The sequence below is a fragment of the Dama dama genome, chromosome 20 (assembly GCF_033118175.1).
Source record: "Dama dama isolate Ldn47 chromosome 20, ASM3311817v1, whole genome shotgun sequence".
Taxonomy (NCBI): Eukaryota; Metazoa; Chordata; class Mammalia; order Artiodactyla; family Cervidae; genus Dama; species Dama dama.
The window spans coordinates 107,013,881-107,039,671 of record NC_083700.1 but is presented as its reverse complement, the minus strand read 5'-3'; the positions used below and the strand labels follow the sequence as shown (position 1 = coordinate 107,039,671).

The 25,791-nt window shown below is 37.8% G+C and overlaps 1 protein-coding gene across 5 annotated transcripts in view; it reads left to right on the top strand.

Annotated features, from left to right (window-relative positions):
* Positions 1 to 25,791, top strand: part of ZMYM4 (zinc finger MYM-type containing 4) — a 156,502-nt gene that overhangs the window by 26,167 nt on the left and 104,544 nt on the right. For 4 of the 5 annotated variants that reach the window (XM_061122426.1, XM_061122427.1, XM_061122425.1 and 1 more), the window contains exon 2: positions 17,386 to 17,431. The exons of the other annotated variant lie outside the window; for it this stretch is intronic. In XM_061122426.1, the coding sequence (XP_060978409.1) occupies positions 17,386 to 17,431 (46 nt within the window). The remainder of the gene's footprint in view (positions 1 to 17,385; positions 17,432 to 25,791) is intronic. 5 annotated transcript variants of the gene reach the window in all.

Below are 25,791 nucleotides of genomic sequence, written 5' to 3'. Positions count from 1 at the left end.
TGGGTTGTTGTGTCTTTTCAGCCTCTTTTCATCAGTAAATCTTCCCCAATTAAAAAAAAAGCCATTTATTTTTAGAAGATACTGTTTGATTTGTTCTGCAGCATTTCCTACATTCTGTGTTTTGCTGGTTATATCCTGGTGTCATTGAACACATTCCTCCATCCCTTATGTTCCCTGTAAGCTGTTAGAAGTATGATTAGATTCAGGCTTAATTTATGTTTTGCAGAGACTTCTTCATAGGTGGCGCTGTGTTCTCTCTATGACACCAGTAATGGTAGCACATCACTATTTGTGATGTTCATCCTAGGCCAGGTGATGTCAGCCTAATCCATACATTAAAAAGTTCTCCTCCAGTTTTGACCAAATGGTTTTATCATTCATTGCTTAGTTCTTGATTCACTATTTAATTAGTAGTTATAAAATGATAGTTTCCTAATTCTTTTATTTCTGCAGTATCTGTTAACTGATAGTTCCTTTTCAGTTAACTCTCAAGTTTTCTTATTGCTTTGAAATATTGTTAATGCAGGAAAGACAAGATAAATGCTTAATTCTTTTTTTGTCATTTTAAAAAATAAGTTGATGCCCTCACAGGCTCTACAGACGACAAGTAAAGGTTGTTTTTTGTGTGGGTGGGGGAATGAGGGAGCTATCCTGATAAGTCATCAAAAATATATTTATGTATTGTTTATTGTACTGTATTGTACTTCATGGCATATAGATGGGGAAACAATGGAAACAGTGACGGCCTTTATTTCTTTGGGCTCCAGAATCACTGAAGATGGTGACTACAGCCATGAAATTAATAGATACCTGCTCCTTGGAAGAAAAACTATGACAAACCTAGACAGCATATTTAAAAAAGCAGAGACATTACTTTGCCAACAAAGGTCCATATAGTCAAAGGTGTAAAGCTATGGTTTTTCCAGTATTCGTGTATGGATGTGAGAGTTGGACCATAAAGAAGGCTGAGCTCTGAAGAATTGATGCTTTTGAACTGTGTGTTGGAGAAGACTCTTGAGAGTCCCTTGGACAGCAAGATCAAACCAGTCAGTCCTGAAAGAAATTATCCCTGAATATTCATTGGAAGGAATGATGCTGAAGCTGAAGCTCCAATACTTTGGCCACTTGATGCGAAGAACTGACTCATTAGAAAAGACCCTGATACTGGGAAAGACTGAAGGCAGGAGGAGAAGGGGACGACAGAGGTTGAGATGGTTCGATGACATCACTGACTCAATGGACATGAGTTTGGGCAAACTCTGGGAGTTGGTGATGGACAGGGAAGCCTGGCGTGCTGCAGTCCATGGGGTTGCAAAGAGTTGGACACAACTGAGCGACTGAAATGAACTGAGATGAACTGACATACGTCAATTGTACCATCTTTGGTCAGTAAAATCCTCAGTTAGCTCTTGAGTCTTTCTGTCATGACTTCAGTAGTTTTTGATAATTTTCTTGCTTTTTGATGCAAGATGAAGCACCTTGATGCTGGGAGTGATTGAAAGCAAAAGGAGAAGAGGACATGAGAAAGAGAGGATGAGATGGTTACCGACTCAGTGGACGTGAACTTGAGCTAAGTCTGGGAGATGGTGAAGAACAGGAAAGCTTGGCATGCTACATTCCACGGCAGGGAGTCAGCCATGACTTTGTAGCTGAACAATGAAGCAGCTTCATGTGTGTATTCCCTGCTCAAGATCTGAAATCAACCACTTCTGCCAGGAGTCCTGATCCCTCTTAGTGGGAAATAGTATTTAGAGAACATAACACTTGATCATCTTTTGGTTGTTGTTGTTTTTTTTTTAACTGTGCTTGCGAGATGTTAGTTCCCTGACTACAGGTTAAACCCATGCCCTCGACAGTGAAAGTATGGAGACCTAGCCACTGGGCTCTCAGGGAATTCCCAGGACTTTTTAAAGTTATGTCATCTTAGTTTCTAGATTTAGGAGAGTTCTCTGGAGTTTCTACTGAGTGTGGGAATCTGTGTCCTAAGCATTTTGCACATTCATGGTTGGACTCCTTTGGAGACCATTTAAAAAGGTTAGGTGATAAAGAGTCTCTTGTTCAATATGAGCTCTACTTGATGTTGCTCATAAGAAATCTAAAATAAAAAAAAAAGAAATCTAAAATGAAATGAAACTAAAAAAATTTAAAAGTAAAGCAGTGTATATAAAGCATATGCAGCAAAATCAGAATTTTAATATTAAAAGAAAACTGTAAAAAAATGATTATCTGCCACAGATTTCTGACTTTATTCATAACAGATATAATTCACTTTGAGGATGTAATTGCCATGAATTTTTATGTATCAAAAAGCCTTGTAGTGAAGTATATAAAACAAAAATTTTAATGGTTTAGAGGCACTATATAGTTTAATTGAACCTGTACAGAATGGGGAAACATTGCCTTTTTTTATACTCTCATGGAACATTTACAGAAATTAATCACAATTTATACTTTGAAGAAGAGTGCAAATTTTAAAACCTTAAAATTTAGAGCTTACATTCTTTGACCATAGTGCATCAAAACTGAGATCAGTAGAGTATCAATCAAAACAATCCAACCGTTCGGAAATTTTAAAACTTTTAAGCAACTCTTGGGTTAAATAAGTTATAACTAAGTTCAGTTGTTTGTAGAGTATAATAATGGTGTTATATGTTAATTATACCTTAGTAACAAAAAGAATATAGCAATGAGAACATGCCATATCACAACTTGGGATATGAGCAGAGCTATACTGTAAAGAAAATATTTAGGGTAATTCCTTGGCAGTCCATTGGTTAGGAGTTTGTGCTCTCACTGCCGAGGGCCCACGTTCAGTCTCTGATTGGGGAACTAGCATCCTATAAGCTACAAGATGGGGCCAAAAAAAAGAAAAAAAAAAATGGGAGTGGGTAGTCCTAACTACTGGACTGCCGGGGAAGTCCTGTAACTACTGTGCTTTGATGACTCTTGGAAAAAATAGAGTAATATATCATGTTCCTGGATGGGAAAACTCAATTTTATTAAAATGGGACACAGTATGCTATGGTGGAAGGGGCACTGCAGTTTTAAACAGGGGCATCTAAGCAAAAATCTGAGGGAAATGAGAAACCTATATAGATATCTGAGAGGAAGAATATTATAGGTAGAGGGAAAACGAAGAAGGGCAGTAGCTAAAGAGCAAGGTGGTGAATAGTCAGAGAAGAGATCAGGGAGATAACTGTCTAGATCATGTAGGGTCTTTTAAGGCCAGGTAATTGTTTGTTGTGGTGGCTGTTGTATACGTTGTTGATGTTTTGCAGCATCCTTGACCTGTACCCACTAAATGTCAATTGAACTCCCTAGTTGTGATAACCAAAAATGCCTCCAGACACTGCCAAATTTTCTAGATTTGGAAAATGAAATTGCCCCTGATTGAAAATCACTCCTTTACTAATTGACTGTAGATCCATCTAGGGGGAGGCTTGGAGGAAGATTTATGGTTGTGTTAGGGGCTTCCCAGGTGGCTCAGTGGTAAAGAATCCAGCTGCCAAGCAGGACACATGGATTTGATCCCTGGGTCGGGAAGATCCCCTGGAGAAGGAAATGGCAACCCGTTTGAGTATTCTTGCCTGGGAAATCCCATGGACAGAGGAGTCTGGTGGGGCTTTAGTCCATGGGGTTGCAAAGAGTTGGACATGACTTAGCCACTAAACCACCACCACCACCACCACTTGTGTGGTAATGGTGTGGAGTCCTTCCTCAAGAGAACCAAATCTCCCCACAATTAAGAGGCAGTTGACTTCCCTAGTGGTCCAGTGGTTAAAAATCTGTCTTGCAATGCAAGGGATACCAGTTCAACCCCTGGTCTGGAAAGATCCCACCTGCCTTGGAGCAGTTAAGCCTGTGTGCCACAACTGCTGAGCTTGTGCTTTAGAGTCTGTGAGCCACAACTTCGAAGCCCATGTGCTGCAACTACTGACGCCCCATGCCCGTACTCCACGAGAGAGTGTGTGTTCAGTTGCGTCCAACTCTTTGAGGCCCTGTGGACTGTAGCCCGCCAGGCTCCTCTGTCCATGGAATTTTTCCAGGCAAGAATACTGGAGTGGGTTGCTATTTCCTACTCCAGAGGATATTCCCAACCCAGGGATCGAGCCTGCATCTCTTGTGTCTCTACATTGGCAAGCGGATTCTTTACCACTGTGCCACCTGGGAAGCCACAATAAGAGAAGCTGCCACGTTGAGAAGGCACAATGAAGAGTAGCTCCCGTTCTTCACAACTGGAGAAAGCTTGCCTGCAGCAACAGAGCCCCACTGTAGCCAAAAATCAATCGATCAATAAATATTAATAAAAAAAGAGCCAATGAGTCTGTTAATTAACTTGGTCTGGAAACCGGGCACATATCCTTAACTTCCACTCTGATGACTTAAGTCAGTTTTTGGCCACCAGATTTAGACATTTTCCTGGTAGAAAGATTACACTGCCCATGTATTTCATTCCTAGAATCATTGTGATCAGTTAGCCACTGCCAGATTCCTGTGGGCCAAAGGATTCTGATTACTGGTACATCCCTGCTGCCCTTGGGCTTAAGTGCTGCCACTTGGCCTTTGCTGCATGGGGCCCTGTTATCCTCAGTGAAATCGGAGCCCATCTCAGTGGGCTTTCTTCCATACCTGATGTCCAAAAGAGAACCGCCACACAGCTTCTCAGGGTGCTGTGCTCCTCTCACTAGTGTAGTGTCCTCTGGGCCTTCTCAGAGAATGTAGTTGGATAATAGGTGTGTAGGATGCAGAGGATAAATGCATTCTGATGTTCCTGTCTCCCTGAGCCTTTGGATTTCCTCTCCTACATAATACCAGTGGAACTTTGATATCTCAGTCTCTTTAAACTTTATTGCATCTTCATTGTTGGTGTAGTTTTGATTTGCATTTCCCTAAGAGAAGCCAATGGCACCCCACTCCGGTACTCTTGCCTGGGAAATCCCATGGACGGAGGAGCCTGGTAGGCTGCAGTCCATGGGGTCGCGACACGACTGAGCGACTTCACTTTCACTTTTCACTTTCATGCACTGGAGGAGGAAATGGCAACCCACACCAGTATTCTTGCCTGGAGAATCCCAGGGACGGGAGCCTGATGGGCTGCCGTCTGTGGGGTCGCACAGAGTTGGACACGACTGACGTGACTCAGCAGCAGCAATGATTATCAGCTGTTGCTGAGTATCGGTTTAAACCAACAACTGAGCCAGTAAAGCCACCTCCAGTTGCACAGCCAGCACATTGCATTCTGAATCTGTAGTCATCTCACTCATCTTAATGAATTATACAGCCTCCTTGGTCTAAAACCCTTAGCATATATTTTCACACGCAGTCCCAGGTGTTTGCCTTTATATGTTAGCAAAGTCTTGCCATTTTGGACGTGTAATTTCTTCCCTTTTGGGTCATAGTATGTATCTGTTTTACTACAATCAACTCGTGAGTCTAGTGACAACAGGGTTGGTTGTGGTTGATCTTGAAGAGAATGAACATCTTCTCACAAGTCATTTGTGTCACATAAGGATGTCACAGATGAATTCAAGAAAAGGAAGGCTGTTCTTACATACAGGATGGTAAGTTATTTCTACTGGAGGTTTGAAATTGTCTTTTTCATTCTGGTTCACCCACATGTTCCCATTCCAGGTTTAAGGATCCATTCTTTCCTAGTCATTGCCCTTACTTTCACATTAGAATTGGTTCGACTGTGAATTTATGTGATGATTGTAGTTCAGCTATTTGCCCAGTTACACTTTGGATTTTATTTTTAGCAATACCAACCTAGGAAAGTGAAAGTGAAAGTTGCTCAGTCGTGTCTGACTCTTTGGGACCCCATGGACCATACAGTCCATGGAATTCTCCAGGCCAGAGTACTGGGGTGGGTAGCCTTTCCCTTCTCCAGGGGATCTTCCCCACCCAGATATTGAACCCAGGTCTCTCACATTGCAAGCAGATTCTTTACCAGATGAGCCATCAGGGAAGCCCTTCAATCTATGGTTATAAGAATTGAGACTTTTTAAAAAAAATACTATCATGAACGTGCTCAGTTTCTCAGACTGTGATTTGATTTGAGAGTTAATGGACCTGAACTTGTTATTCTGTAACTGCTGAAGAGCACTTGGAGAACCCATCTCATGTCTGTTCCATGAGATGGCTGTAACTCATCATTGCGGCCTTACTGCAGCACCTCTAGTGGCACTGTGTGCCAGGGGTTACCAGCCTCCTAGCTCCTCTTTGAGCCTTATGCTTAAACCCAGAGACACAATCAAGCCAATCTCCAGATCTCGTCTTTGAGTCTGTCTACTGTGAACACTGCCATTACCTGCCCTATATTAGTCAGAGATCAGAAACCAAAAAGTAAGTTGAATAGGAAAAGTTTAGTGTAAAGAATTATTAACCAGTAGCAGAGAATTAACTCTTAAGGGCAAAAGAGAATATTAAAGTTTACAGACTAGCAGGTAAAAGGAGCAGCCACTAGCTGTAGGACTGAGGCAAAGTAGCAGTGATGGAAAAATTTGGAAGATGCCTGTCTCCCACCTTCAGGGCTGAGATTCAGATTTTGGAGAGGGTGTGTGCCACTAGATGCTGAAGAAGTTCTAGGTGCTGCAGATTTTTGCTGGCAAGGAGGAAACCTTCCTCGGGTGCTGACAAAAGTCCCTAGGAAACCCCTTGCTGAACCTGATAGGGAGCTGCCTGGAGTGTTGGCACGATTCCCTGGGAAACCTGCTCAGTGGAGTGCTGCCGGAACTTGCTTGGTGTGCCACCCTCTAGGGAGCTGACCAAATCTGATAGGAAACTACCTGCGGGGGTGTGTGTGTGTCTGAGTAGGAAACTGCCAGTGGAGTTGTGTGTGTGTCACTGGGACTGGTGGGGAGTTGGCACCTGGGGAGAGGGCCATAGACCACTGGCCTCCACTGGAGCAAGCAGATTAGAGCACAGTGTAATGAGAAGAGGACCCCTTCTTTCCAGAGTATTCTTTTGGTGCCATCTGTTGTCAAAAGTTAACACTGCCAGATGACAAAGGAGAAGTGTTTATAGATGCCAAAAACAAGGCAGAGAAAATCAGATTTGAAGTTGAAAGGCAGTATGTATATAGTTGGTAATTCTTGTGCTCTTCATTCCTTTGAAAGTGAAAGTGAAGTCGCTCAGTCGTGTCCAACTCTTTGTGACCCCATGGACTGTAACCTACCAGGCGCCTCCACCCATGGGATTTTCCAGGCAAGAGTATTGGAGTGGGTTGCCATTTCCTTCTCCAGGGGGTCTTCCTGACCCAGGGATTGAACCTGGGTCTCCCACAGGTAGACTCTTTACCATGTGAGCCACCAGGGAAGCCCTCATTCCTTTGGGGTTACCTTGATTTCCATGTGGTATAATTTTTCTTTTTTCTGAAAGGTGAAAGTTAAAGCCACTCAGCCGTGCCCGACTCTTTGCAAACACATGGACTATCCAGTCCAAGGAATTCTCCAGGCCAGAATACTGGAGTGGGTAGCCTTTGCCTTCTCCAGGGGGTCTTGCCAATCCAGAGATCGAACCCAGGTCTCCTGCATTGCAAGTGGATTCTCTAGCAGCTGAGCCTCCAGGAAACCCCAAGAATACTGTAGTGGGTAGCCTATCCCTTTTCCAGTGGATCTTTTGGACCCAGGAATTGAACCAGGGTCTCCTGCATTGCTGGCGAATTCTTTACTAGCTGAACTACCAGGAAAGCCTTCTTTATGTAGGACATACTACCTTTAATTTGATATTCTTGTTGTGCTGGTCTAGTGGAGATGAATTCTTCAGCTTTTGTATATCTGAAAAGCTGTGTTTTGCCTTAAAAAATAGTGGCAAAATATACATAAAATGTACCGTCTTAACGTATTTTTAAGTGTACAGGTCAGCAGTGTTAAATACATTTAAAATGTTGTACAACCATTATCCATCTTCATAGCTCTTTTCATCTTGTAAAACTGAAACTATATCCATTAAACTGATTTTCTTCTCTCCTAACCCCAACCCTTGGCAACTATCATTCTACTTTCTGTCTCTATTTATTTTACTTAGTATAATGTGTAAGGTTTCATACATGTTGTTACTATGTGTCAAAATTTCCTTTCTTTTAATGGGTGAGTAATACTCCATTATATGTAAGCACCATATTTTGCCTATTCATCTGTCTGTGGTTACTTGGGTTGCTCTCATACTTTAGCCTTTGTAATGTTATTATGAACGTGGGTATACAAGTAACTCTTCAAGTCCTTGCTTTCAGTTCTTTTGAATATATACTCAGAAGTGGAATTGCTGGATTACTTGGTAATTCTATTTTTATTTTTTGAGGCACCAATATAGTGTTTTTCATAGCAGTTATACCATTTTTACATTCCCACAATTTCAATTTCTCCACATCCTTGACAACATCTGTCTTCTGTTTTTTTGATAAGAAAGAAAGTGAAGTCGCTCAGTCGTATCCGACTCTTTGCAACCCCATGGACTGTAGTCTGCCAGGCTCCTCCATCCATGGAATTTTCCAGGCAAGAATACTGGAGTGGTTTGCGATTTCCTTCCTAATGAGCTTGAGGTCATATCTCATTGTAGTTTTGATTTGCATTTTCAAAGAATTAGAGGTATTGAATATCTTTTCTCATGCTTATTGGCCATCTATATATTTTCTTGGGAGAAATGTCTGTTCAAGTCCTTTGCCCTGTTTTTTTAAATCAAATTTAATTTTTGGTGACACCACACGGCATGTGGGATCTTAGTTCCCCAACCAGGAACTGAACCCACACCCCTTGCAGTTGAAGCATGGAGTCTTAACCACTGGACTGCTAGGGAAGTCCCCTTTTTGAATTGGGGTGGTTTTCTTGCAGGTTTTAGGCGTTTTCTATATATTCTCAGTATCCTTTATCAAATAGGAGATTTGTAAATATAGTTGACCTTTGAACAACATGAGGGTCAGGGGCACCAGCCCTCCATGCAGTTGAACACCCACATGGAATTTATAGCTGGCCCTCTGTATCTGTGGTTTTTCCATATCTGTGTAGTACTGTAGTATGTACTGTTGAAAAAAATGGAGGTATAAGTGGACCCACACAAATCATATCTTGATACATCATGTGCCTGAAAACACAAAGAATTTAAAAAGTTTCATTAATGTCTTAAATTATGTAGAAAAAGTGACTTGAGTTATAAACCAAAGTTACAGTAATTCTAACTTTTATAATTGCCCATACATTTACCTTTATTAAGATCTTTTATTTTTTCATATGGCTGTGAATTACTACATTTTTTAAAATTGTTTTAAAAATGTGTTTATTTATTTTTAATTGGAGGATAATTGCTTTACAATATTGTGTTAGTTTCTGCCATATATCAACATGAATCACCCACAGGTTATGTATGTCTCCTCCCTCATGAATCTCCCTCCCACCTCATTCCCAACCCTCTAAGTTATCACACAAAACATCAGATTTGAGCTCCCCACTTCATAAAGTGAATTTCTGCTGACTATCTAATTTCACATGTGGTAATGTATATGTGTCAGTGCAACTCTCTTAATTTGTCCCACCCTCTCCTTTCCTGCTGTGTCCGCAAGTCTGTTCTCTGTGTCTGCATCTCCATTGCTGCCCTGCAGGTAGGTTCATCACCACTGTCTTTCCAGAGTCCATATGTGTTCATTAATCTGTAATATTTGTCTTTCTCTTTCTGACTGACTTCACTCTGTATAATATGCTGTAGGTTCATCCATCTTGTTAGAACTGAGTCAGATGTGTTCCTTTTTTATGGCTGAGTAATATTCCATTGTGTACATGTACCACAACTTCTTCATCCATTCCTCTGATGATGGACATCTAGGTTGCTTCCATGTCCTAGCAATTGTAAATAAGGCTGCGATGAACATTGAGGTGCATGAGTTTTTTTCAGTTATGGTTTTCTCAAAGTCTATGCCCAGTATGTGAATTACTTTCTGTTGCCCTTTCATTTCATTGTGCTGAACTTCCTTCAGTAGTATGAACTTCTTCAGGCTTTTTTTATTTGGTAATGTCTTAATTTCTCCTTGAAGGAGAGTTTTACCGAATATAAGATTCTTGGTTATCTGCTTGTTCTTTTAACATTTTGAATATATTGGCCTGCTGGCTTACAGTCTTTCTAATGACTTCAGTTCAGTTCTTTCACTCAGTTGTATCCGACTCTTTGCGACCCCTTGGACTGCAGCATGCCAGGCCTCCCTGTCCATCACCAACTCCCGGAGTTTACTCAAACTCATGTCCATTGAGTCAGTGATGCCATTGAACCCTACTTATATACTTGTTGAGGATACCTTGTGTGTGATAAGTCAGTTGTATCTTGCTGCTTTCAATATTTTCTCTGTATCTTTGGCTGTTCAAAGTGTCTTTATGTGGATCTCTTTGAGTTTGTCTTTACATGGTGTTTGTAGAGCTGCTTGGACATTTATGTTCATGTTTTTCACCAAATTTGGGGAAGTTTTCAATTACTAATTTTTCAGATATTCTGTCTGCCCCATTTCACTCTTTTCTTCTGGGATTCCCACAACGCAAATGTTGGTACACTGGTTTGTGTCCTGTAGGTACCTTACTGTGTTTATTTTTCTTCTGTCAGTTTTCTTTCTTTTCCTCAGACTTGATAGTTTCCATAGTTCTGCCTTCAATTTGAAGCTTGATGTTTCTTTCTTTTGCTTGCCTAAATCTGCCTTTGAATCCATATAGTGAATTCATTTTAGATATTGAACTTTTTGTCTCTAGAATTTCTTTTTGGTTTCTTTATGTATTTTGTCTTTATTGATATTTCTGTTTTGCCTATATAGCATTTTATTGATTTTCTTCATATTTCCATATCAGTTTTTCTTGCTAAGTGTTGACCACTCATCATTCTGATTTGTGAACCATTGACTCAAGTCATTTAAAAAATTCTGAAATCAGACAGTTGATAGAAATGATAATCACAGATAGTTAATAACTATATGGAAAGATTCTTCAAAAATGAAAATGAAAACAATTGAATGTAAATAAAACAGCAAAATACAAACTTAAATGAGATAACATCTTTTGCCTACCAAATGGAGGATGATGAATAAAATTTTATGCCAAGAAGTGGAAGAGTTCTATAATACTGTATTTAGAAAGAATATCTGATCACAGAACTCTTTTTTTCCTTTGGGCCTCTTGCAGGTTTTGTATAACAAATATTGAGAGATGCAAAGTTACAGTATTCAGTTAATAAAAAAGATACTGAGATGAGATACAACACAATATGCTAGGGCCTGTAGGTATCCCAAGATGAAAAAGATTTATCTAGAAAGTGACACTGACACATGTATGTTAACTCTGCCACAGGTAACTGTAAGTGAAATATAAATCTAGTGCTACAGAGGAGTCAAGACTTCTAAATGGTTTATCAGAAAAGGCCTTATCAAAGAGCTTTATTTTAAATGAATATTGTAGAGTATTCCCTGGCAGTCTAGTGATTAGGACTCTGGGCTTCCACTAATGGTGACTTGGATTCAGTCCCTGGTTGGGGAAGTAAGATCCTGAAAGCTGAGTGGCACCCCTTCCCCACTTCCCCCCCAAAAAAGGTAAACATTGGAATTTTATCAGATAGAAGTCATTCCCAGTTGGAAGACAATAGTATGAGAATGGTATGATGAAAACTTTAGTGAGGAATAATAAATAACCTTACTCCATAACCAGAGTAATTGTTTTCAGAACTTAGATTTCCTTCCTACCACCTTCTTCAGTGTTTTTGCTTAGGATAAAGTCCAGTGTCTAAACATGACTAATACTTAGGGTGACAAGCTGAGACAGTTTTGAGAGTGAAAGGGAGCACATTAATGGTTACATGAGGATGGTAGGCATTAGCTGAGATGCTTTGGGCTAACTGGAAATGTGGTCCTTTCCATAAAGAATGTCCATTGTTTGGCCCATGATTTGTCATCAGCTTTGTCTTACAGTGCTGACTTGCTTTAGTCCCAGAATTCTTACCCACCTAGCCTTTTTGTTGTTTGAATCTCTATGCTTTCTCCTGCTAAGAACCTTTACATTTGCTGTTCTTTCCTTTAACCTTTTCTCCTATCTTTTCATTTAATTCTTAGTTATCCTTTAGAAATTAAATTATGGAACAGTTTCTGTTTCTTTCTTGACCTCCTCTATAGGTTAGCTAATCATGGAGAGTTAAGATTTATTTAAAACTGAAGATGTGTTAGAAATAGAAATGATAGTTCTTAATGATCAGTTGAAGGGGGTGATGGTTTTAGTAGGTAAGTCATGTCTGACTCTTGCGACCCCGTGGACTGTAGCCCACCAGGCTCCTCTGTTCATGGAATTTTTCAGGCAAGAATACTGGAGTGGGTTACCATTTCCTTCTCCAGGTGATCTTCCCGTCTCAGAAATCAAACCTACATCTCCTGCATTGTAGGCAGATTCTTTACGACTGAGCCACCAAGGAAGCCCACTTGAAAGGCGGAAAATATCTTGAGAGTTCTTTGAATTCTGGGGTGTTGCGGCTCCTATTGAAATGAAAAAAAGGAATTAGTGTTGAAAAGAGTAAATTTTAGAGAAGAAGACAGTGAAGGACATTTGACAGTTTTCAGTCTCTACTTAATCATTGAAAAATTCAGTTTCAACTTTCTGAAAATAGAGCTTTTGGTTTAGTTTTCACAGCATAAGTTTATCATATAAACTCTTAAATTGTTGCAGTTATTAAAACCTGTTTGAGAAAAGTGTTTATGGTGTTAGGCATTTTAGCAGTTATGTCTAGAGAATTTGCAAAGTTGTTTGGTGGACTTCCTCATGGCTCAGTTGGTAAAGAATCCACATGCAGTGCAGGAGTCTGCTTGCAATTTAGGAGACCTGGGTTCAATCCCTGAGTTGGGAATATCCCCTGAAGGAAGGCAGTGGCAACCCACTCCTATGATATTTTTGCCTGGAGAATCCCATGAGCAGAGGAGTCTGGTTGGCTACAGTCCATGGGGTTGCAAAGAGTAGGATATGACTGAGCAATTACACACACATGGTGGATAAAAGAGAAAATTAACATTTTAAAATAAAAATTATTGGTCCAGGATTCAATAAATTTCTGTGATTTTTTTTTTTTTTTTCCCATACCACACTGTTTGCAGATTTAGTTCCCCAACCAGGGATGGAATCTGGTTCCCTTGCAGTGCAAATGCAGTGTCCTAACCACTGGACTGCCAGGGAATTCCCTCTGTGATTTTTTAAAATGTGTTAATTTTTTCCCGCAGGTGGTTGTGGGTGGTATTTATCAATTCACAGCATATTGGGATTTTTAGCCTCCTCTAGGGTTAGGGATGGAGAAGGCAATGGCACCCCACTCCAGTACTCTTGCCTGGAAAATCCCATGGATGGAGGAGCCTGGTAGGCTGCAGTCCATGGGGTCGCGAAGAGTCGGACATAACTGAACTACTTCACTTTCACTTTTCACTTCCATGCATTGGAGAAGGAAACGGCAACCCACTCCAGTGTTCTTGCCTGGAGAATTCTATGGTCAGAGGAGGCTGGTAGGCTACAGACTATGGGATCACACAGAGTTGGACACGACTCAGCGACTAACACTTTCACTGCATATTTATGACTTACTAATATGCTAAATGCTTTTCATTTAATCATGTTAACAATTCTGGGAAGTGTAGGTATCACTATATCTTTATTTTATGGGTAAAGAAATTTGAAAGTAAAAATCCCTTAAAGTTGTAGCATTTATTTTATAAGTTTAAATATGCAACAGTTACATGTCTTAAAAGGGGTAGAACCCATAAGACTGTTTTGGTAAGTAAAAGTGAACTGGTATTTTTTTGTCTTAAGTTAATATCCATATTCATTTGTTTATTTTTTTAATTTTAGGTTTTGTGGTATTGAGAAAATCCTTGCCTATACAGAATAGTTATTGCAGATTCTTAAAATCAGCTTGGCTTTTAAGTCCAGTTAAATCTTTTATAAAATGTGAGGATTGAGTAATACATTATTCAAAGCTAAATTGCAGTTTATATCTAATTCTTATTTGTAAATATACAGGTTAGGCAAGAAGCACCCAAACACATTTAGCAAAACCACCATATTGTAGCCAAGCTAAGTCTTACTTGTACATTTGTTTGTCACCCCAATGTTAGATTTTAGTCCAAGCAGGTGTTCTGCAGTTCTGATGTAGTCCATAATTGAGAGGTGTTAGTGTTACCTGGCTTGTGCAGTGTTAAGTGAGTAGTCACCAGCAGATTTGAATTGAAACAAAAGATCAAAAAGGCAAACAACCCAATCAAAAAATGAGCAGAAGATCTAAATTAGACATTTCTCTGAAGAAGACATATGGATAGCCAAGAGAGACATGAAAAGATGCTCAACATCACTATTATGGGTTTTTAAAAAATTTATTTAGTTTATTTATTTACTTGGAGGATAATTGCTTTACAATACTGTGTTGGTTTCTGCCATATATCAGCATGAATCAGCCATAGGTATACGGACGTTCCTTCCCTTTTGAACCTCCCTCCTACATCCCACCCCATCTCACCCTGCTAGGTTGTCACAGAGCACCAGGTTGAGCTCCCTGCATCATACAGATCTGTTTTACATATGATAATATATTTGTTTCAATGCTGTTCTTTCAGTTTATCCTGTCTTCTTCCCCTGCTGTGTCCACCAGTCTTTTCTCTCCGTCTGCTTCTCTATTACTGCCCTGAGGATAGGTTCATTAGTACCATTTTTCTGTTGTTGTTTAGTAGGTAAGTTTTGTCTGACTCTTCTGTGACCCCACGGACTAGCCCACCAGGCTCCTTTGTCCATTGGATTTTCTAGGCAAGAATACTAGAGTGGGTTGCCATTTCCTTCTCTAGGGGACCATTTTTGTAGGTTCCATATGTATGTGTTAATACACGATACTTGTTTTTCTCTTTTTGACTTCCTTCACTCTGTATGACAAACTCTTAAGTTCATCCACCTCACTAGAACTGACACAAATGCATTCCTTTTTATGGCTGAGTAATATTCTATGGTATATACCATCACTGCATATTAGAGAAATGTAAATCAAAGTTATAGTGAAGCGTTACCTCACACCAGTCAGAATGACATCATGAAAAAGTCTACAAACAATAAATGCCAGAGAGGGGATGGAGAAAAGGGAATTCTTCTACACTGTTGGTGGGAATGTTCTCCATTTCACTGTAGTAAATCAACTATACTCCAAGGTAAAATAAAATTCTGTAAATATGAAAAAAACAACAAAATCAAAGTGAGTCAAAAGTAGGTTCTCCCTTAATTGATGCTCTACCGTAGTAAGAAGTTCAAATACATAGAGAGGCTAACATTAAAAGGAGATAACCACATAACACTGGAAATTGTACTTGAGGGGCTTCAATGTATTAAAAATATTATTTATTTAATGGATTTGAATATATATTTTCAAAATTTCTCTTTAAAAAATACTGGCATATGCCCACATACCATTTCTCTAGTTATTCTTGTTTCAGTTGTGCCTTTTGGTTTTTAATACTCAAGACTTCATGGAAATAGTTTTCTTATTGTGTTTTTAGAACAGCTTAATAGAGATGTAGTTCATATGCCATGCAATTCACCCATTTAAAGCACATAATTCAATAGTTGTATTTTCACAGTTGTGCAACCACATCAATTTTAGATCATTTTCATCACCAGAAAAAGAAAAAGGCAGTATTGTCCAAAAAGTGCATTTTCTTCAGACACTCAAACCCCTTTCAGTGTAGACCAGTGCTTTCATTCTTTGGCTTGCAGAGTCATGTCTCCCATTTTCCTTTTATTCACATAGCTCATTGAGTGGAATGGTAGGTAGAGTGGCCTTTACTGTTTCTTTCCTTTTTTAGTGTTTATATAGTTGAATTCAATTATGTTAAATGTGTTTAATGAATCATCTGCAAGATAATTTTTAAATTTTCTTTTTGTTTTCTTTTTGAAATTTTGAAATTTCACCACGACGTGCCTTCCCGCCCCCCCTCCCTCTTTCACTTTGTTATTTGGTATACCCATTCAATCTCAAATATCCATTTATTTAGTTGAGGGAAATTTTCTTCTACTATTTCACCTGTTTATTGTTTTCTTCCTTGGATTTGCCTATGAGATTTCTTTTACACCTAATTGCTTAATCTTTCATGTTTTCATATATATCTCCCAGCTCTGACTTTTTGTTTTTGTTTTTTGGAAGTTGATTGAGAACTCTGTCAAAAGCTTACCCAGCAAAATTTTTATTTTCTTGTTTCCTAATATTTTCACATATCTCCTTTTCATGGCCTTCTGGGTTTAGTTTTTTGTATCTGTAGTTTCTCACACATCTCAGATAGCACTTAAAAGTAGAAATTTCTTTTCTGTAAATTGTTTCCTTCTGGAGTGGTTATTCTTTAATTCACCTTGAACCTTCTCTTTCACATAGTTAATTTCTTTCAGAAACATGGGATCCTTGGTTGTCCTTTTTGTTCAGTGAATCTTAGATATTATTGATTACTATAGCTAGCCTGTTGTGTTTCGTTTGTAGTTATATAGGTAGCAAGGTAGTTCTTTTTCCCTGAAGTTTTCCCTTTGAATGGGGAGACTCACTCTGTAGTTTAGTGGGTTTATCATGAAGCAGAGTTGCTTCTCTTCTTGCCTCATAGATGAATAGTAGATAGGGAAGCAGGAGGTTGGAATGCTCACACTTGCCAAAATGAGGAGACCTTTAAAGACGAGAAGTGGAACATCCTAGTCGTGTCTTTATCAGTTTCTGAGTGGAGTTGCCTCTGCTTTACATTTCCCCTCCTCTGTGTCTGTTTTAAAGGTCTGAAATTACTTCATACTTGGCTCTGTTTCTGTCTTGGGCCCTAACATACTCAAAAAGGAACCATTCCTGTAATTTGGCTAACTTTCATTTAAAGAGCAGCAGATTTCTGGCTTTCGCCTGAGAGTAAATCCTATTGATGCGATTGTTCTGTTCAGTTCTGATTAGAAGTTTAACATAGTTGTAATAATAAGTGTAGTTAGTAAGTTCTCAGCAAATGTTGGCTGTGTTTTTTTATTATTACACATGTGTGATCTTTTGTGTTACGTGATAGAAAAGTGATTTTTGAAAAATAAGTAGCTTTTCTGAATCACTTTGTTGTATACCTGAAATAGTGTAGATCAACTATACTTCAGTTTTTAAAAAACAGCTTTTTTAATAGGGAGAATATGTATATATTTCTTAATTTTTGGTTTGGAGGTTTTGGCCTGAGACCCCTTTTATCCATACTAAATTTTTGTTTTAGAGTACTCTATTTGGTAGTGTTGTGTTTATATTGTTATGAATTTGTATACTTTGGTTGAAGATTACAGCTCTTAAGGGCAGAAGAAAGGATACTAAAAAGTATGAATGAAGAATGATAATAATGTTACTTTTCTTTTTTTGCTTTTTCAGTTTGAGCAGAAAACTGGTGCAGTTTTTGATGAAATTGTAGAGAACTGTAAGTACCATTCTAAAAAAAAAAACCCCAAATAGTGGTGTCTTAGATAGTAAATATAAGTCTAGAGAAGGCATTTATCTATAACAGTGATTAGTTAGGGCTAATTAATGTGATGGTCCAATTTGATTTGGTTTAGATCTTATCACACCCTCTTAGTATTTTAGTAAAGGTAATCTGACTTGTAAGAATCTTATTCTTTTCTTTAAATATTCTCCTAGTTACTACTATTGAAATATAGCCATGGTTTGTGTATATGTGGATCGTATTGAATTTATCACTCAAACTTTATTTACAGGGTCTCTTAATTCTCTCTTTGTATTTTTTCCACTGTTACATGATTTTCTTAAAAGAAACTTTGTTTCTTAGATTATAAAAGTAATACATTCAATTTTATAATACAAAAATGAATAAAGCAGAAAATAAAAACCTTTATCTTTACCATTCTACAAAGAGAATCTGTTTTGAAAGTGTAATATATATCTTTCCAGACTTTTTTCTATGAATGTAGCTATATATCCTTATGGGATGGGTGGGAAGAATGTACTGTTCTTGCGTTTTTCATACAACTGCCTGGACATCTTCTGTTAGTGTATATGGACCCATTTATCCTTTTGAGTGTGTACTCAGTAGTTTATTGTCTCACTGTACTATAAGTCAACCAGATTCCTCTTTTACATGTGTGTATATTATTTTCAACTTTTTACGGTTACAGTGTTAAGTATGCATTTCTATACACATTTTTGTCTACTTATTGAAGTGTTTTTATAGAATAAATTCCAAGAATAGAGTTTTTTCTTCCAATTTTATTGAGATATAATTGACATGTTTTGACTCATGTACATCATTAAATGATTACCACAGTAAGTTTAGTGAATCTAAGAATAGAATTGATGAATCATCAAAGGATGTTCGTGCACTTGTTTATGATGGATAAATTTCATCACCTACAATTCCTAAGGCAAGGGAAATGTGCTTCTCTTTTGTTTTCTGTTTGCCTTCACTAAAGGGATCTGTTAGTACCTTCTTTCTCTTTGGAATTAGTTTGTTAATATTTTTTGAGTGATAACAGTTCTTTAGACTACATATTGAAAAGTAACTAGCGCTCCTGATCTTCAGTGGATTTAGTTATTAAATGTCCTTTTTGTTGCATGCAAGTTTCAAAAATAGACTTTTGCTCGCTTATCTCAAGGAAAAAGATTTAGAAGTATACTGGGGTATTTCACAGAAATCAGGGAGGAGATAAAAGAACACATTTCCTCCAGGGAACTCAGTGAAACGTGATCATGGGCCTGCTCTCTCTAGGACGGCCAAAAAGCAGTTATGCTCCAGTGACTTTTAGTCTTTTTGTTTATCCATTTTAGATTTTACGTTCCTGCTAAAAAGTTTATAATTAGTCCAGCTGGTTCGCCTTTGAACCAGTCGTCTGTGGTTGGGGGAACAGGGTCAAAAAGTAAAACATGCTGTTTGAAGGTATCCCTCAGCCATTATGTCTCACTTTCAGCAAGTAATTTTTGATTTCGTGCTTCTGGATATGCCTTTACTCAAGTCTGTATACCAGAAATAGTAATTAATAATAATTAATCAAATAGCTTTCTAATGATGCTTTTGTTTGGATACTTTTTTTGTGAAAGATGTTGCAGCAACAACAATCTTAAAGCAGAAATCTTAAGGCAGTAATAAGCATGCTGCTATATGTGGGTCTTTACACACAACATTTGGAATTTATGTTTCTGGTGCAGGTGCTCTTTTTTGCTCCAGCCCTGCAAACATTTTTAGGCTAGGGGTTTGCAAGCAGGGGATTTTAAACCAAATGTTGAATGCAAATGGTGTGGTAAAGATTATTGTTTATCTCCCTCTTTCTGGTAGTTTATAATTAAGGGGCTATTGAAGGCAGAGAAGTAACTAGCTTGGAAGAGGAGGCTAGCCTGCCTCCATTATGGAGCTCAGGAACACAGACCTCTACATATAGAGAGAAGGGCAGACTGCTACATAAATGGTATTCAGGAAATTTCTGATTCCAGAGATGGTCATTTGAGGCCTACCATTTTGTCTTGATGTCGATGTCCAGAAAAATAGGAGATTCACTGTTTCTCAGGCAAGTGCCTCAAAATGTCTTGTGTAATACCAGACTTAACTGTGTGTTCATTGCCCAAGACCACTAGGATATGGAACTTCAAATATTTGTTTTATAAATCAAGTTCAGCCTTTCTAGGGTGCAACCTTTTGGCAAACTATAGTGTCTGCTAATGTCACCCCATCAGTGAGGACTTTGGGAAATTTGGTTTAAACATGAAAAAAGTTAAATTGGCATTCCACATATATAGTGTTTTCAATGAAAGAGATTTAAATGAAGAAAAACTTCAATATTTTATGCAAATCAGGAGAGAAAGTAGGGTTGTCCACCTTCTAGTTTGTCATTTGTCTGGAGAATTGTGCTGTCATTTTTTTAAGGTAACATGTTGATAGTGGAAATGACTGATGTATAACTCCTGTTCCTTTAACCATTGCTTCACATTATTTATGTGCAGTTTAAAAGAAATTCAAAAATAATTTTTATTGACATAAAGTTTATTTGCAATGTTAATTTCTGCTATACAGCAAAGTGATTGCATTATACTTGTATATACATTTTCTTAATATCCATTTCCATTTATAGGATATTGACTATAGTTCCCTGTGTTATATAGTAGGACCTTGTTGTTGAGAGATTTTTTAAAAATGCTTTTAGATAACTGCTTCTTTAAAACAAGGATGTTCATTAATTAAATGGCTCTAGGGTAACTACCAGGGAAGAATCCACCTGCCAGTGCAGTTTCAGTCCCTGCCTGGGTTGCGAGGACCTCCTGGAAAAGGAAATGGCCACCCACTCCAGTATTCTTGCCTGGGAAATCCTATGGACAAAGGAACCTGATGGGCTACAGTCTGTGGGGTTGCAAAAGTCAGACACAACTTGGCGACTAAACAATAACAAGAAAGATAACCACTTGGTTATTTACCAGTGGTTAATTTTCTTACTGATAGAATAAGTTCATTGACTGTAACAAACTCAACAACTTCACAGGAAAATAAGAGCATTGCTGAATTTTCATGTGCAGTCTTTGGATTAAAAAACTTCATATTGTTTTGATCACTTGCAATATACCAGTTTATTTGTGAAAAACTTTACATGTATTACTTTTTAAAAATCTTGATCATTATATAACTGGTAGATTAGATTCAACCATGTGTTGATATAACAGAAACACAATAGAAACTTATTTTCCATATGAAAGAAGCCTAGATGAAAAAAATGCTCTGGGTATCAGGAATACAGGGTGTTCCGATTTTATCGCTTTCTTAGCATGTGGCTTCCATTCTCTGATGTTCTGAGATGCCTGCTGTATCTTCAGCTTGTGATGGGTTAGGGCTTGTGATGGGTTAGGGAGGAAGGCAAAAAAGGCATACTTCTCAATGGAATCAGCCTCTTAAGGAACTTTCCTAGAAACTGTACATATATCCATTGGTTTCCACTTCATTAGCCATCCTGATTTTGAAGAAAACTAGGATTGTCCTTTAGCTGTGCCTGTTGGTGCCAACAGTAAAATTAAGGATCTCTTAATGAAGAGAAAGGGAGTTGTTACTAAGTATGTAATCTCTGCCATAACAACCCTCTGGATGAAGATATTACAACTGTTTCTGTGTTACTAAGGAGGAAACTAAGGCTTAGAGACATCATTTAAAGTTGTACAACCAGGATTTGAATGCAGGTTTATCTTAACTCCCAAGCTCCTCTAAGCTCCTCTTAAGTCTCTTGTTACCTATTTCTGAACTGCCCCCTAGTTCACTGGAATCACAGGTTTTGAATAGTAATTGTTATTTGCTAGAAATAAAGGAATATTTTGTAAAGTAATATAGAGATATTTTAATGAGTGTTAACCATGACAGGTTTTTGGGGCTGCCTATCAGCAGTAAAGAATCCACTTGCAATTCAGAAGACACAGGAGACATGGGTTCAATCCCTGGGGTGGGAAGATCCCCTGGAGGAGGGCATGGCAGCCCACGCCAGTGTTCTTGTCTGGAGAATCCCATGAACAAAGGATCCTGGCAGGCTACAGTCCATAGAGTTGCAGAATCAGGCACAACTGAAGTGACTCTGAGCACACAGGAGTGTCAGTGTCAGTTTGTGTTTGAGTTATAAAACGTCTGTTGTATCAGTGCAGCTCAGTTTTTAAAAGAACTAATAAGTTGAGCAGTTTTTGTTTTTAAACCTCAGAGCGACATAAAAATTTCTGTGTATATGGCCTATTGCTGAGTATTGTTTTTATCCTTCCAGCATTTGAAGGAATATCTTTATGAAATGGTTGAAATCAAAACCTAGAGTCGTCCTTAAAGATATAAACATGGGTATAAAACTGAGATGACTTTAACTTAAAACACCTCACCATTCTTAATAATTTTCTAGTTTATTAAATAGAAACATAGATTCTTTTTGAATTAAGCATTGTATTAAGTTTTTGAACAAATGTAATGGACTAAACTAATTTTTGCTTTATTTCTGTGTTACTAAAAGGAATATGTATTTGAAAACAAGTTACATTTTTATTTCAAGATTGTTATCTTTAAAACTGAGTGGTGACAGGAAAACTTTGAGACTGAAAGGAAGACATGAGTTGTATATGAGTTTTAGTTTATGTTGATAACTAGTATAAAAGATTGGTAAAGTTGAAAGTATAAGATAAATGTTTAAATATAAGATGATTCAAATACAGGGTTCTCATCCATTTTCCAATGAAAAGATCACACTTAAGTTTTTAATATCTACAGTGTATGTTGTCTTAGACATATAGATGAAAATCAGATGTCTGTTGATCATGTTAATTTAACTACTCGTTAATTTAAATATATATATCTTTAAACTTCATGTTAAGTAATATTAATTTAGAAAATACTCCTTTTCTCACAATTATTTTGTGAAAGAATTTTAAGTACCTAACATGCATGTTTTAGAAATTTGACTTTGTTATCTCTAGTGTCACTTCTTCAATCAGTTACCAGTTTTCTAGAGCCTGCTGTCTAAATTATTTGAGATAAAACATAGTTTGAATCTGCATTCTTCTTACTGATAATGTTCTGCCTAACAGATCACCGTAAACTTAGTGGTTTAAAATGACAATTTTATTATGCTTGTCGATCTATGGCTCAGATATTCAGAAACGATACATGTGAGATGTCTTGTTTTTGTTCCGCAATGTCTTGGTTCTTGGCTAGGAAGATTTGAAAACTCAGTAGGGAGGATCTGGAAGTGTGTTGTGTATCACGGTTATCTGTTCATCTGTTGATGAACATCTGATTTGCTTCTGTGTCTTAGCTATTGTGAATAGTGCTGCTATGAACATTGGTGTGCATATATCTTTTCAAATGAGTGTGTCATCTTTCCTGGATATGTGTCCAGGAATAGGATTGCTGGATCATATAGTAACTTTGTAGTTTTTTAAGAAAACTTCAGACTGTTTTTTGTAGTGACTGTCTCAGTTTACATTCCCACTAACAGTGTAAGGCTTCCTTTTCCTCCACGCTCTCTCCAGCATTTATTATTTGTGAACTTGTTGACGATGGCCATTCTGACCAGTGTGAGGTGATACCTCATTATAGTTTTGATTTGCATTTTTCTGGTAATTAGCTATGCAGAACATCTCTTCATGTGCCTGTTGGCCATCTGGTATGTCTTTAGAGAAATGTCTATTTAGGTCTCATTCCCATTTTTTGGAGTGCATTGTTTTTTTGATACTGAGTTGTATGATGTGTTTGCTTATTTTGGAAATTAAGCCTTTGCCAGTCACAGTGTTAGCAAATATTTTCTTCCATTCTGTAGGTAGGTTGTCCTTTTTTTTTTTTTTTTTTTTAATGGTTTTCCTTTGCTGTCCAAAAGCTTTTAAGTTTGGTTGCTGCTGCTGCTGCTGCTGCTAAGTCACTTCAGTCATGTCCGACTCTGTGCGACCCCATAGACGGCAGCCCACCAGGCTCCCCCGTCCCTGGGATTCTCCAGGCAAGAACACTGAAGTGGGTTGCCATTTCCTTCTCCAATGCATGAAAGTGAAGTCACTCAGCCGTGTCCAACTCTTCGTGACCCCACGGACTGCAGCCTACCAGGTTCCTCCGTTCATGGGATTTTCCAGGCAAGAGTACTGGAGTGGTTTGCCATTGCCTTCTCCATTTAAGTTTGGTTAGGTTCCATTTAGTTTTGCTTTTACTTCTTTTACCTTGAGAGACTGATCTAAGAAAATTTTATGTCTGAGAATGGTTTGCTTATGTTCTCCTCTAGGAATTTAAGGTGTCATGTCTTATATTTAAGTTTTTAAGTCATTTTGAAATTATCTTGATGTCTGGTGTTAGGGAGTGGTCTAACTTCAGTGATTTATATGACACTGTCCAACTTGCCCAACACCACTTACTGGAAAGACTGTCTTTTCTCCTTTGTATATTCTTGCCTCCTTTGTTGAAGATTAATTGACTGTAGGAATGTGGGCGCATTTCTGGCCTCTCTGCTTTGGTCTGTTGATCCATACATCTGTTTTTGTGCCAGTACCTTCATGTTTTGATTACTGTAGGTTTGCAATATTGTCTGAAGTCTGGGATGTTATTCCTCTACCTTTGTTCTTTTTCCTCTGAACAACTTTGGCAATTCTCGGTCTTGTGATTCTGTGTAAATTTTAGGATCATTTGTGAAAAATGTCATGGATAATTTGATAGGGATTGCATTAAATCAATAGATCATGGTGTATAGTATGGCCATTTTAGCAATATTAATTCTTCAAATCTGATATCAATGTTTTAGAGTTTTCAGCATATGTCTTTTACCTCCTTGGTTAGGTTTATTCCTATTTTGTTTTTTTTTTTAAACAATTTTAAATGAGATTATTTTTAAACTTTGTGATTTCATTGTTAGTGTAAAGAAATGCAACAGATTTCTGTATATTGAACTGTGTCCTATCATCCTGCTGAATTCATTTATTCTAATTGTTTTTGTGTAGAATCTTTAGGGTTTTTTATCATCCGCATACAGTGGCAGTTTTACTTCTTCCCTTCCAATTTGGATATGTTTTCTTGTTCTTGTCTGATGGCTGTGGCTAAGATTTCCAATACTATGTTGAAGAGAAGTGATGAGGGTGGACATGCTTGTACTGGTCCAGAATTTAGCAGTAAGGCTTTTAGACTTTCACTCTGGGCTGTTACGTTGACTGTGGTTTTGTCATAAATAGCTTTCATTATGTTGAAATATGTTCCCTCTGCACCTGTTTTGGTGAGTTTTTATTATGAATGGTTGTTGAATTTTATCTAATGCTTTTTTGCATCTATTGGCTTTTGTCTTTTCTTTTGTTGATGTGGGATATCACATTGATTTGCATATGTTGAACTGTCCTGTCCCTGGCATGAATTCAACTTGCTCACGTTGTATGATCCTTCTTACATATTATTGAATTCTGTTTGCTAATATTTTGTTAAGATTTTTGTACTGTATTCCTCATAGATACTGGCCTGTAATTTTCTTCTTTTGTATTATTTTTGTTTGGTTTTGGTATTCGGGTGTAGGTGGCTTCATAGAATGACTGTGAGAGTATTCCCTCCTCTTCAGTCTTTTGAAAGAGTTGGAGAAGTATAGGTGTGAGTTCTCTGTGTGTTTGGTAGAATTCCCCAGTGAAGCCATATGGTCCTGGACTTCTGTTTGCAAGGAGTTGTTTTTTTTTTTTTCAATTACAAATTCTATTGCACTTTTAGAGATTGGTCTGTTCAAATAATCTATTTCTTACTCAGTTTTGGCAGGCTGTATCTTTCTAGAAACTTGTGTTTTTTTTCTAGGTTGTCATATACCTATTCATAGTAATTGCTTAGGATTTTTTGAGTTTCTTCTACATCATTTGTTATTGTTCCTCTTTGATTTCTTATTTTGATAATTTGGGTCAGCTCTCTTTTCTTCTCCTTGAGACTGGTCAGAGATTTGTCAATTTTGTTTATCCTTTCCAAATATCAGCTCTTGGTTTTATTGTTTTTTTTTTCCTGTCTTTTAAAAAGTCTCTTATTTATTCCTCTCTGCTTTTTATTATCTCCTTCTTTCTGTTGATACTAGGTTTTGTTCTTCTTTTTCTATCTCTTTTAGGTTGTAGGTTAGGTTGTTTATTTGAGATTTCTCTTTTTTGAAGAAGTCCTATATTGCTATGAACTTCCCTGTTAGATCTGCTTTTGGTGCATCCTGGAGAGTTTGTATGGCTGTGTTTTTATTTTGTTTTGTTTTTGGCGGTGCTCTGTGGCATGCCTCTGCAGTAGAAGCATGGAGTCCTAACCACTGTATCACCAGGGAAGCTCCATATGTGGTTGTGTTTTCA